Source organism: Carassius auratus, chromosome 31, assembly GCF_003368295.1.
Source record: "Carassius auratus strain Wakin chromosome 31, ASM336829v1, whole genome shotgun sequence".
In the NCBI taxonomy this organism is placed as follows: Eukaryota; Metazoa; Chordata; class Actinopteri; order Cypriniformes; family Cyprinidae; genus Carassius; species Carassius auratus.
This window is the reverse complement of record NC_039273.1, coordinates 4,377,919-4,390,900: the sequence shown is the minus strand read 5'-3', so window position 1 is coordinate 4,390,900 and position 12,982 is coordinate 4,377,919. Positions and strand designations below refer to the sequence as shown.

At 36.5% G+C, this 12,982-nt stretch overlaps 1 protein-coding gene across 2 annotated transcripts in view; it reads right to left on the bottom strand.

Moving 5' to 3' along the window:
• The window catches only part of LOC113050265 (guanine nucleotide-binding protein G(s) subunit alpha-like), a 34,237-nt gene that overhangs the window by 8,480 nt on the left and 12,775 nt on the right, over positions 1-12,982 (bottom strand). For both annotated transcript variants that reach the window (XM_026213067.1, XM_026213068.1), the window contains exons 2-5: positions 12,525-12,597; positions 9,100-9,154; positions 8,889-9,008; positions 5,072-5,169 (exon numbers count right to left, since the gene is read on the bottom strand). In XM_026213067.1, the coding sequence (XP_026068852.1) occupies positions 5,072-5,169; positions 8,889-9,008; positions 9,100-9,154; positions 12,525-12,597 (346 nt within the window). The remainder of the gene's footprint in view (positions 1-5,071; positions 5,170-8,888; positions 9,009-9,099; positions 9,155-12,524; positions 12,598-12,982) is intronic.

Here is a 12,982-nt window from a genome sequence, read left to right as displayed (position 1 = left end):
GGCCTCCAGCTCGGTTGTCATAGCGACAGAACCACAGGCGCTATAAATAGACTATCAGCTCCAAATCTTGTGTGACTGGAGAGAGGCCAGAGAGGGAGAGACAGACAGAAAGAGAAAGAAAGAGTGAAGAGAGAAAGAAAGACAGGGGGAGTGAAGCAAGAGCGAGAGAGAGAGAGAGAGAGGGAGGAGGGAAAGGTGGAGAAAGGCCAGAGCAAAAAGAGAGAATGAGAGAAAAAAAAACAGGTCTGGTTTTGAAAAAGAGGGATGGAGGAAGAAAAGAGAGAGAGAGAGAGAGAAAGAAAGAAAGAAACATGGCGGATAGTTTAGGAATTTTCTTTCTCCGTGTTCTGGGCTTACGTTTAGGAACTGTGGGACAAGCAAGAATGCTACGTTTATCTGGTTTACAAAAAAAAAAAAAAAACCTTGGTGTATTTTGTTGTCTGTTAATGAAACAATCTTACCCCCCCGATCACACATTCAAGAAAGTACTTCTTTGGTTTCAGAAAAATAGAAATATTATATAAAGTGGTAAATCTTTGTTCTCTCTCAGGGGCGTTTATCCCTGGGTTATCGTCGTTCTAAACACAGCTTTTAACCCTGCGTGAAGGAACATTTCACACATGTAAGTTTGAAGAAGGGTTAGCCCACACTGCGGTGCCAACCTTGTACAGTGTGAAATGGAGCGGAGCTAGAACGTTACTGCTGGATGCTTGGCAACAGACAACCAATCAGAAACTGAACAGCGTGGCTCATCCCATTGTTAACACGAACTGCACTTGGAGTAAACAATACATAGTTTTAGGAAAAAATAAATGTCAAACCACTGAAAAAATTTCAATTGGAGTGATGAGGAAATGATTTTTAAGTTAAAGTCTGTTCAAGACAAATTAAATAATTGCACAGTATTTAAGGAGTTGACTGACAAATTAGCCAATGCTGGATATCAATGAATGGCTGGTTAGCTATTGCCGCGTTTCCACTGAAATTACCCGGAAACAATTGTACCAGGAACTTTTTTACCCAGGAACTAGTTTCTCCCTGAGACCTGTTGCTTTCTGTGTTTCCACCACGGTGTTAAGTACCGGGAAGATTAGGCAAATAGTCTTGTGACGTAGGTCTGCGTGCGTTTCTCAATACTTAGTCCTCACATTTGGGACATGCATCCTCAGTAGTTTGGACTTTGCGCATTCGACTCGGGAGTGTGATGTCCAAGACGACGCAAATCCGGTAATTCTGCAAACAGCAGCGTACTTGACAACATCCTCACTGTACATTTAAAATAAAATGAAAAAGGATATCAAATACCACTGCCTCTTGTTTTTCATTTAAACATAATAATAGCTGTAGAAATGTACTTAGTTAAGAGAAATGCGTATATATACAGTCATTACAATGAAACAAAATATTATATCAATTTGCCTTTTTTATTTTAATTTTAACATATAGATAAATTGAATACAGACCAAAGATTACCTGTTAGATTTACCCAAAACGAATTATATCTTATGTTTAACCATTAAAGAGACATCATAGCCAGCGGCACATATCAGAAGGTCTAGCCGAGGTGAGGATGCTCCCGGCGAATACATGATTTCTGAGCTCCAACTGATTGCGTGGAGCTCACGTCTCCGAAATCAGCGAAATATATTTTAAATAGGCACTATTTTTAGTTTTAAACAACTACATTCTCGCCTGAAACACTTTACATTTCATGACACAATAGCAGTAATATTATAAAAATGATCAGAATAAATGGTGGTTGAAATCACAGTGCTGCGTGAACTCAACCAATTAGGATGTTTAGCGCCCAAGTCCCGGCCCCCGAAAGTTCCGGAACTTTGAAAAAGTACTACCTCGCCAGCAGGGACTTTCTGAGGGGCATTTTTTTTGCCAGAAATATTAGTGGCTTATGCAACAGACACGTGCAAGAGTTGGATATACAGTTTATCTGAAATAGGTAAACTGTTGTGAACTTTAAAAATGGACCAGCTGCTACATTCTTCATTCATCACAAATGTTTTACCCTTCTAGGTCTCATTTGGTCTATTTCTAAGCAGTTTAACATATGTTAGAAGTAGTGAACCTGATGAACCACAGGGCAAACTGTGGAAATCCCAGCTCCAAAGAGTTGAGCAATGCTCCTGTGCTCTGCATTGGTTGTTAGGCACCACAATGCAATTGCGACTCTCCGTTCTGCATCAATAGCATCTCGTAGAGAAGTGTACATTTTCGTGATTTACAGAAAAGTTTGTATCATCCAAAAGTGGCATATCCAGACACTGTCAGTAAATGTGCCATTAGCTATGAAACCAGCCAAAGAGAACCTACGGGGCGACATTTTTTAACTGACAGGATAACGGACGATAGAAAAGCCATGTAAACAGGTTGCATGCTGTGATCGTCCAATCAGTAAAACTGCAGGGCTCCAGACAAAAAAAAAAAAAAAAAAAAAAAAATCACTTAAGGACCCACTGGCTCTTATAAGAAACTAAATTAGGCACCAATAATATGAAATTCAGACATGAAAAGAACACCGCATATAGACTGAAGAGCTTAATAAGTATAGTATTGATCATAAACAAGAAATGTTAACAATATTGTTAACCTGCTTTACCTGTTGTAGTTTGTTCAAGTTGTGCACAAAATACACACAGCTTTTTTGCACTTTTACTGCGCACGTCTCTGTCATTTTCAATCGCTCTTATGCTGCCACAACTGGAGCCTGCTCTTTTAGCAGGTGTTCCTTCAACACTTGTGTGAGGAGTGAGGACTGTTTGAAAGTCTTTTTTTGTTTCCCCACTAAAACTAAAGCGCATCATCTCAGTTTATTAAATCAACATACCAAAAGATGTGATCGCAAAACAAGCAGGAAAAAAGGCATTACATGCAAAAGTCATTACATGAATATTTAGAGCAAAAATATCACTCGCTATTTTTTTGTGTGTGTTTTAGTTGTAGTCTGGAGCCCAGCACTGACACTGCCATTTAACTGGGGTTTAGAATGACATTTGCATTGCAAACTTACAGAAGTGTGTGTGCGGTATTGAGAAAATGGTATAGATAGAAATTATTTTTCTGAAAACAGCATAACCCTAATGAGTTTTTCAGCTCCATGCACAGGAAATAATGCAGTAAAATAACGCTTCTCTGGTTTACAAATTTCGAAAGTTCTGTTGTATCTTTTTCTTTTCTCTGAAATCCCTAAAAATATTCCTTTGCTTTACAAAAATATAGAAAGCTCAAAGAAATAACTGTCCACATTAAACACGCATGCTTTCTGTAATAACATTACCCTAAAGAAAAATGTCTTTGTTTTCTCTATTTAAACACTTCTTGCACACCTATATAGTTGCAGGCAGGTGTGCTTGATACAGGAAATAGTGCTAAAGAAAAAAATGCTGCATTCTGCTGTAGCCAGCAAGATAGCCAATATTTACTGATGTAACAACATTTCAGTCATGAAACCTTTGTCAGGAATAAAAATAAAAATATAATAAAAAAACACACATTCCATGCACTTGATTTGCATTTGCAAATTGTAATATTATATTGTACATAAAATACACATACACACACACACATACATACATGAAGCACAAAAAAAAAACATCAAAAGAACATTTATTATTTTCTCAATACACTGATTAAACATGCAAAAAAAAAAGCAAAAGAGCAAAAATACAAACATTTCAGTCATGAGACCTTTGTCAGGAATTAAAAACTTGATTTGCATTTACAAAATTCTAGCAGGAAGGAACACAACATTTCTGTTTCATGGAAATATATGGAATTGGAAGGTTTAGGGAAATATAAAATGCTTATTTTCTGAGGACACTGAATTTATGCAAACAAAATGCAAAAAAGGAGGAATACAACATTTCTTTAGTATATGAAAACAGAGAAAACGCCATAAAAGAAAATATTGTTTGCCCTAAGAACACTACAACCAAGTAAACGTTTCTTATTCTCTAGCTTACAAAAATAAAGAAAGCTTTTAGAAACACAGTTAGCTTACTTCAGTAATACATACACTGGCCTACTCTGAAAACAGCATAACCTTAATGAATCTATTCTTTTTTTTCCCCTCTCAGCCATTAGATAGCAGATGGATGAAGAGAATTAGTCAAAAAAAGGTTGTGGGATGAACTGCGATACATCAGTATTTTTTTACACACTTGCGTAGCCAGTCTCGATAACATTATTGAGCTCACAATACTGCTGTGTGTCTCGAAGGTACAAAGAAACAGAGATGAATGAAAACACGAATGCATGCACGCATGCACACGTTCAATATGGACACCTGGCCATGTGACAGGAAGAGCCTTGAAAATGCTCAGACAGAAAAATGAGCTCATAACAGGACGAGTGCTTGACGACGCTGGTTTCTTGCTGAACGCGTGTACGCGCTCGAAACAGCACTGTCATTCTCCTCCGTCCCTCTTTGCAGTCTGGAAGTTTGGGAGTTGCCCTCCAAACCCTCACAAGTAGTCACCATTATCACTCCAAGCTCATTTTTTTCCTTCCAAAGGAGAGATGCATTATTTGCAACACAGATTGCCTCTCTCAAACCGTCTCCTTCTGCTGCAAGTGAGTGAACCAGTGAGTTAAAAATAGCTCTCTCTCTCTCTCTCTCTCCGCTCTACGTTTACATAAGCGTGCAGTGGGGAGCAGTGGAGGGGGGGGCCACTTCCGGTCTAAACGGCTCAGGCCAGCGTCTGATCCACAACAACTACCAGTGACTGTGTGAGAGGACAGGACACACACACACATATGCGCCACAATGCAGGAAACCTTTCAGTCTATACCCAACATTCATACCTCCGTGACTTCTGAAAACATCTATCTGTCTAGCACTCATCGCATTTCTATTTCCCTCCCTCTTGAATGCATAAATCAGTCCGAAACATGCAACGTGCTACGAAAGTCACACAAAGAAGTAAAGCAAGTCGAGTGCATCCGATCTGACCAACAAGTAGAAGAACATTCCAAAGCTTTAATGTTCAAATACTAAGAATTTCACACAATTAAAATGCAGCTCAAACCCAGCATGTAAAAGAAACCAAATACTCACTACTGTGCACAGTCGATCAGTTGATATTCATTGGATCTTTCGAAGCAAGCTCTCACCCCTTCATCCTGCCACAGGGTCTTTGTGTGTTCATAAAATTCCTGTTGGGAAGACAAGTGGAAGAGAGGAAAAAACCATAAACTAGCTGTCGGAATCCAGGCAAATCTTTTACACCTCTGTAGTTTGGCTACCATTTTTTATTGCATGTTTATGAGTTTTGCTCGGACTCTTTAGTGCATGACAACCTGTATCAATTTAATCATTTATTTTAAACCACTGATTGGTCCATCACAGATTCTGGAGAACCAAATGGGAATTTAATTTGAGATTTCTGGATGCAAGGATCCTAGGATTCTGGTTAAATTTCAGATTCAATAAAATGATATTTATTTCTCAATGGCTCTACTAATATGAAGGAGTCTAGTGTCGATTTTCAGATTTCAACTGAACAATGATGATCAAAAATAAATGGTATAGAATTATTGGGGACAAACGATGTCGTTTTTCAAATGAGAAATGACTTGTGTCTGTGTACACATCACAAGGTGTTTACTACTAAAAAATGATCATTTTCAAACCCAAAGGAGGAATCCTGTGTCTGATTTAGGATTTCATCAACTCTTGATGAACAATAGAGGCCATGAGGGAACAAACATAGATAAACTCTGCATCTTCAAAAGGAAAGGGAAAAAATAAGATAAAGCCAAATAAAATGTATTTTGCAAGCTGTATAGGACAACGTGGTGGTAGATATTAACATCATACACATCACCTCAGCTCTTCTGCTGTCTCCTTTCTGATTACATACATAAACACCAAACAACGTACGCTGTTCATGTATAACAAAAGGCACATTTATAGAGTTCAAGACAGAACTAAATGATTCTGACCGCCCACTGCAATCCAGATGTGATGGTGAAGCATGAATGAGCCTTTGAAATGAAAAACTTCCAATCTGAGCCAATACAACATGAAGCGGGACACACCTTGCAGAGCTGTTTATACGTGGTGGCACGAACCTGAACACCAAACGGGTTGGTGTACACTGCACGGGACAAAGGAGGACCGGCCCGTGGTCCCGACAGGGAACAGGGCTTTGTCTCACTTGATCTTTGTTGTTGTGCTTAGAAATGGTAGCGTTCAATTTGGCACAGCTCTTTTAAAAAGGAGTGCCACTACGCTTTTAAATGTGTAGGACAAGAGCCACACACTTGAGAATCCCGCCACCCACCAGTTTTCACTGCTCTTACCTTAAAAACATTTTTTTGTGGGTATCTGAATTTTTGTAACAGGTTCCTGTGGCTCAGTGGTAGAGCATTGCATTAGCAACACAAAAGGTAGTGGGTTCAATTCCCAGGGAACACACATAATGATTAAAAAATATATATTTGTACAGCCTGAATGTACTGTACGTCACATTGTATAAAAGCGTCTGTTAAATGCATAAATGTAAATGTAATATATTAGAGACCATCTTGCATATGATATTATGCAAGCAAATATTTTGTTGAAAATAAATTCATTCTTATTACCTGATTTACAACAAATATTAAAATTAGGCCTTAATTATATTTTAAAATCTGTTACACAAAACATTGATACTTAATTTATCAGCAATAAGCAAAAACAATGAAAAAATGAACTTATATAAAAAATATTAAGTAATACACATATTTTAAACAAACATGAAATGTGATGCGGAAGTTGCTGTAAAATAATGATTGGTATTTAAGGAATGTTCACTTTACGAGATGCGTCAGTGAAATAACATAAGCGTGGCATGTAAAACAATAGTTTTCAGTGGATAAACAGTTTGAAGCTATACAAACATTTATCTACAACATGCTGGGCAATATTAAGAATATTTAAGAGTTTTCAATTAAGCAATGTATGAACAATATCAGGGAACTACACTATCCTTGTGACACATGCGTTTATTTCAGTTACTGTGGGGCTGAAGCCAGCTTGATGTGTTGAATGCTCAGAGCACGTTATAAAACGTATTCTTAAAATACACATTTCTGTTTTAATAAATGCTCATAGTAAATCATAGCATATTGCCTAAAACATAAGGTAGGTACAAAAATAATCAGCGATACATTTGCGACAATAAAAATTAGGGTCGCAATGGCATTTCAAGAGGTCGCAGTTTAATTCCCTGAATATGTATTTAAAAAGTATATAAACATTAAGACAGACATTGAGAGTGCTTCAAATGTAAACTTTGGTAGCTAAAGCAGTAGAGTGGGTCTAAAACTGCTGTACATTATATAAATGAAAAAAAATAATGTCTTGATTAAAAAAGGCTTATTTATGGTGTTGCCTCTTGCATCCACTTTACTGTAGAAAATAATTTATAAATGAAATTATATAGTTTTACATTTCATATTTATTATATGAATAATATTGAGATGTAAGATGACACGGTAAAAAAGAAGAATAAATTTTTAGCTTCTTTGCCCAGCCCTGGTATACACCATTTCAAGTGAAAGATAACTTTACAACATGTTTAATGTGTGTTTTAATTCCCCATCTTGTCTACATCTGTCTTGCTCTCCATTTTAAAATCATTATGTTAATATGCTTCACCAGTTTCCTCCTCGCTCGATAGCTTCACAGCTACAGACGTTGTTTTTGCTTATGAATGGAAATATTACAACTCAGCCACGTAACAAACAAAAATAGCTGAAATAATCTGTCGTCCATAAACTTCAATGGGTCTTAATATCCTAAAGTGGCATGACTGAGTTATAAATGTCAATAATTGCTTCTGCTTTTTATTTTTGTCTCTCGCTTGCAACACAATCAACTAGTCAGACTGGTTCCCAGCGGACCCTGGGGCAACCGAGAGAGAGAAAGAGAGAGAGAGAGAGAGAGAGGGAGAGAGAGAGAGAGAGAGAGAGAGAGAGGGTGGGGCAGTATATTCTTTGTAGTAATGCTAAAACGAGAACCACTTCCTGCACTCGATTCTGAAGTTTAACAGTTAACGATCAACTCCGAATCACGCAGCTCTCCTGACAATCCTGTAGCTTACAGAAAAAACAGCTTCCTGCGTAACAGTCGTTGTACGTCTATCCGGTTTTTAGGTGTCAAAAATGTATCTCATTGTATTCGTAATCTAATAATTCCAGTAATGACTACGTAATTATGCAGGTAACTATTTAAAACAATGTCTAAACCAACAGGTGAGCTGTTTTTGTTCATAGGGCCACCAAGTTTGAATCATCTGTAATTAAATCTTAAGCAGGCCCACTGGCGCAGGTCAGGGCGTCTCTCCACTCCTCTTTCCCTGGACACAATGCACCTGTTTAGGTAATGAGGGAGCAGGGAGGTCCTGGGTGACTAGGTGTGTGGCTCAGGTGAGGCCCTCTTAAGGGAGAGTTTAGAGGTTATTACAAGTAATCAGTCGTAATGAATGCCACATGTTCACACATCCACATTTCCCTCAGGTGGGGCGCTTTTTCAATTCACCTATGCGTTCTCCCCAAGCAAAGAATAGCTGCTAATTATAGTTGCACAGAGCACATAAGGCCCTACGACTGAGGAGAACCATCCAAACACACACAGGGCCCGACACAATCATCCATAACACTCAGCGCAAAAACTAGGTGCCCTAACATTTATTTTATTATATTTAGATGTACATACTAAACTCAACACATTTCACCCATTTTTACTTTTACTCTTCATCAGTCTTTATTAAAATGTAAATTTTTTCTTAACTAAATACGTCTTGCAAGTCCAGCTAAAAAGGTGGACCGTAATAGTGAGATGGTACACAGGCTCAGAAACGGGGTTGACAGAATAACTTTCTACTCACCGATGTGAACTCAAAGTCCTTCTGATTGGCTAAATTGAGGATGTAATCAATTCGAAACTTATTTGCTGGACAGGCTAACTGGACTGGAGGTGCCAACACGGACATTGCCGTCACTATAGTCTGTAGAGGAAAAAAGACGATCAATTTCAATGCGTTCACATTTTAACAAGTCTGATTACTGTTTGATAACTCAAGAAGCTTCAACACTTACCTCTATAGCTTCTTTTATATTATTCTTGATGTCTTGAATTTTCTGTTTTTTCTCTCTGTAAAACAATAATGCTTAGTTACTTCAGATCGCTTCATTTACAGGAAATATGAATGAAATAATTGTAATGCTCTAAACAGTATGAATTAACAACTGACAGCTACTTAGGAGAATATGGTAAACGAAAATCAAACCAAAACCAAAATAAAGTTATTTATATCATGGAAATACATTAACAACAATTATTTTTGCTAGAAATTCAACATAATTTTTAAATGGTTATTTGTAAACATTAAATAATCCTGTTTGCATAATCCTGAGGTGAATACATGTGAAATGTGGAACATCGGAATTATTTAACTTCATCTATTTTCTTCACTATAATGGATGCAAAATTATTTGAATCTAACATTATGTAAGACTGGAATTAGAAACAAAAGACTTCAGTTATAAAACTGACAGTTCAATCTCTGAATTCTGACCGGATGAGCAGAATTTGCTTCAAATTGTTGTAAAATAGAAACACGTGATCATACATAAACTGAATCCTATATAAAATGCTTAAATTAGAGTTGTCCCGCCAACTGTGCAAATATATTCTCTACCGCAGCATATACCACCAGGCCCTAGCATTACTAATTCCTTTTGTCTTGACTTTTCACGCTAATCATCAAATTAGAATTTTTTTTTTTCCAGATGCTGCAATCTCAATCTTTCTATGGACTAATTCATGCATTTTAACCTATGTCAAAGTCCTGGTGGTCCGTATTTCTGTCATCTCTTACCCTTACTACACCGATCGAGGAATAGATTATGTAAGGGGGTCCAGATCACCCCATCAGGGGTTATTCTGCAATAACAACTTGCTGGATGTACATCATCCCTTTATTACATAGCTACCTGCCACATAAGTAAATTATTAGAAGTGAAATATTGATTTGAGTTGAAATATTTGAACGCAAAGATTCCGTGAAGAAAGCAGTTGCAAGCAAGCGTCAAATTCAAACTAAACAGACGTTTAAGGGAAATGGTGCAGTCACACCACTTATTACACAACATTTCACCACATAAATAATTATGGCGAAAAAAGATTTAAGATGAAAATATTTGAAAATCTTACCAGTGTGTTAGTTATCTTATAATCCATTACAATGCACAAAACAATTGTAGCAAACTATTGTATGAAACAAGACATCGAGTCCACAATACCAGGATGACATTTAAATATTTGTACACAATTCCGAATCGAGTTTTAATATTTTATTAGCTAAACAAATGCAAAGCTTCCACCAAGAAAAAAAACAGTTCCTAGCCAGAGTACAGCGCAATATTCAGTTACCCGGATGAGCTGGTGTTATTAGTTTTTACCGTTTGTTATCAAGCGATAACATACCTCGGAATTTCACGATTGACCAATCAGAATCAAATATTCCGTGTAAATGCCGTGTAATAAAGTATAGTAAATTATAGCAACTTAAAATCACAAAACTGGTTTCAGAGCAGCTGCTAAGCATTTCATGATGGCAAATACTACTTACTGACATACTGCTTACTGAATAAACTTAATGGAAGTCAGCTTTTTATTATAATGGGACTTTGAGTGAGCAAGATCATGCTACATTAATAAAAAGTCCTGTCACAAAACAAAAAGCATGGCTCGACAATAAGGAATTCCCAATGGCCAGACAAATACATACACATGTATGTAAAAATACCCATCTTGGGGAGTTATTTTTAGCTTTAACAATGATTAATCTATACTTAGTTTATACTGTGGAGTATAGGTTAACTGATCTACCACTTTTTTTTATTTTAGACTGTCTCTGCATTGCAATATTTTTCTTTTGATTGTCATTCATGTGGGAATATGTTAATATCTAGTCTGTAAACGGCCGTTAAAGATTCGCTAAAGATGAATGGAAAGAGAAGAAAATACTGTAGCAGGCAGAGCCAGATAACTGCAAAATATAGGAAGAAACAGTAACCAAACATCAGTAACCAAGAAAAATCTGCTTTTCTATAAGCGCCACCTGCTGTCAGAGAGAGAATCTGCATCTCAATCAGCCCATCTTCTGTTTCTGTTTCATGCAGGTATTTTATGTAGCATAATTTCTAAAGCAAAAATAAAAAAAAAAGCAAAAGTCTTATGTCCAAAGTTTTTCTTTCCATTTGAGAAAAAAAAAATCCATCCACATGAAAACGCAAAAGTTTACTATGAAGAACTGTGAAGAGCATGCCAAGCCAACAAGTGGCAATTTAATATCAACCGTAAAGCCATGTTGGCCAATCAGACGCCTGAAAAAGTGTCCGGCAGACAGAGATAATAGCACATGCTCCAACATCACAAGCCAAAATTTCCAGTTTTGCTGTATACATGATAACACTGCAGCCAGAGTTTTTGAAAATCTTCACAGTGGCAGGAGTTTTCAAAAATGTTTGGTTTCAGTGACCTGGTGGTGCGTTTGCATGTGGACAGATGGCAGAAATGCATAGAAAAAGTTGTGGTTTTGAAAATACCTACATTCGTGTGGACAGGGCCAAAGTCAGATCGTATTGTTTTTTGCTTCAAATTTTGAAAATATACAGTCTAATTTCAATCAAACATTGCACATGCTAAACGTGTATGTATACTTTTTTTGTTGTTGTTGTTGATCGATTCATTATTGAAATGCAGTGGTTACCACTAATTTAAAATGGCTATGAAAAATCAAGGTGCAACACAGTGAAGAACATGGAAATGTTATTTTAGATGTGACTATTCAGTTTATGTACAAACATAAAATCCTAAAGCATCATTTCTTTGGTATCTTTATTCTATTTATTCAGTTGTGCTATTGTTTGTAATTTGTTCTTATTCACTAACTGTTCACTTGTCTTTAATAATGATTGAACTTTATGTTTGTCAGGCTAGTATTTTTTGTAGTTGTATCGAAATTGTAAATTGTAAAAAGTAAAATTGAATTGTTATCTAAAATATTGGTTTCATATAAGCTTAATTATTAGAATCCAAGATAACATAGGTCAATAACTACGATAAAGGCAGCAATTAAAAATTTTTGTGGCAGGGCCAGTGAAAGTGTTGGCAGGGCAAGTAATAATCTGAACTGGGCCAGGGGAAAAAAATCTTTAGCGTTGAGCCCTGATTAAGGATATTAATATAACACTCTGAAATGTTCACTACTTAAAGAAGAGGCATCAATGACATAAAGGTCAGCTTTACCACAATGACTTGGATATCAACATACTCCCAAACTCAATTTTCACTGAAAAACATTACAACACAACGATGCTGCCAACACAATCTCATGATAATGAAAACAGGGTTTGTTTAAAATCTCTCCTACTTGACTGTAGGCTATATAGAATAAAAATCTAGTTTGCTTTTAACTTAAGTCAAAAAAGTACACAGATGTGAAAGCCATACTTACTCAGCATTGAAGCCATTGACATGTAATATGCGCATCTGTTTGACTATGGTGCTTTTCCCCGATTCTCCAGCCCCTGAGAGACAAGCAAAAGATAGATATAAATCACAAGGGATGTGAGAGGTCAGATATCACCTGATTCAACAGGAATAATTCATTTAATTCTACAGTAGCATTTCTTTTTAATGACAAATTAAACATGCATCTCTAGCAGAAATGTCATGCTAAAAAACCTAAAGCTAAAAGAAATGTGTATGAATTATTATATTGTCATTGCAAACCTGCAACAGATGCAAAATAAAAGTCAAAGTCATTTTTATATAAATAATTTTGTCCTTTACTACACAAAAAAATTTCAGAATTAAGAATACTCTGCAATTTCAGTAAGAGGCTTCCTTCTTTGATTCTGATTTTTCATTAAATTACGAACAATTTCACTCCAATATCGCCATACAATCATC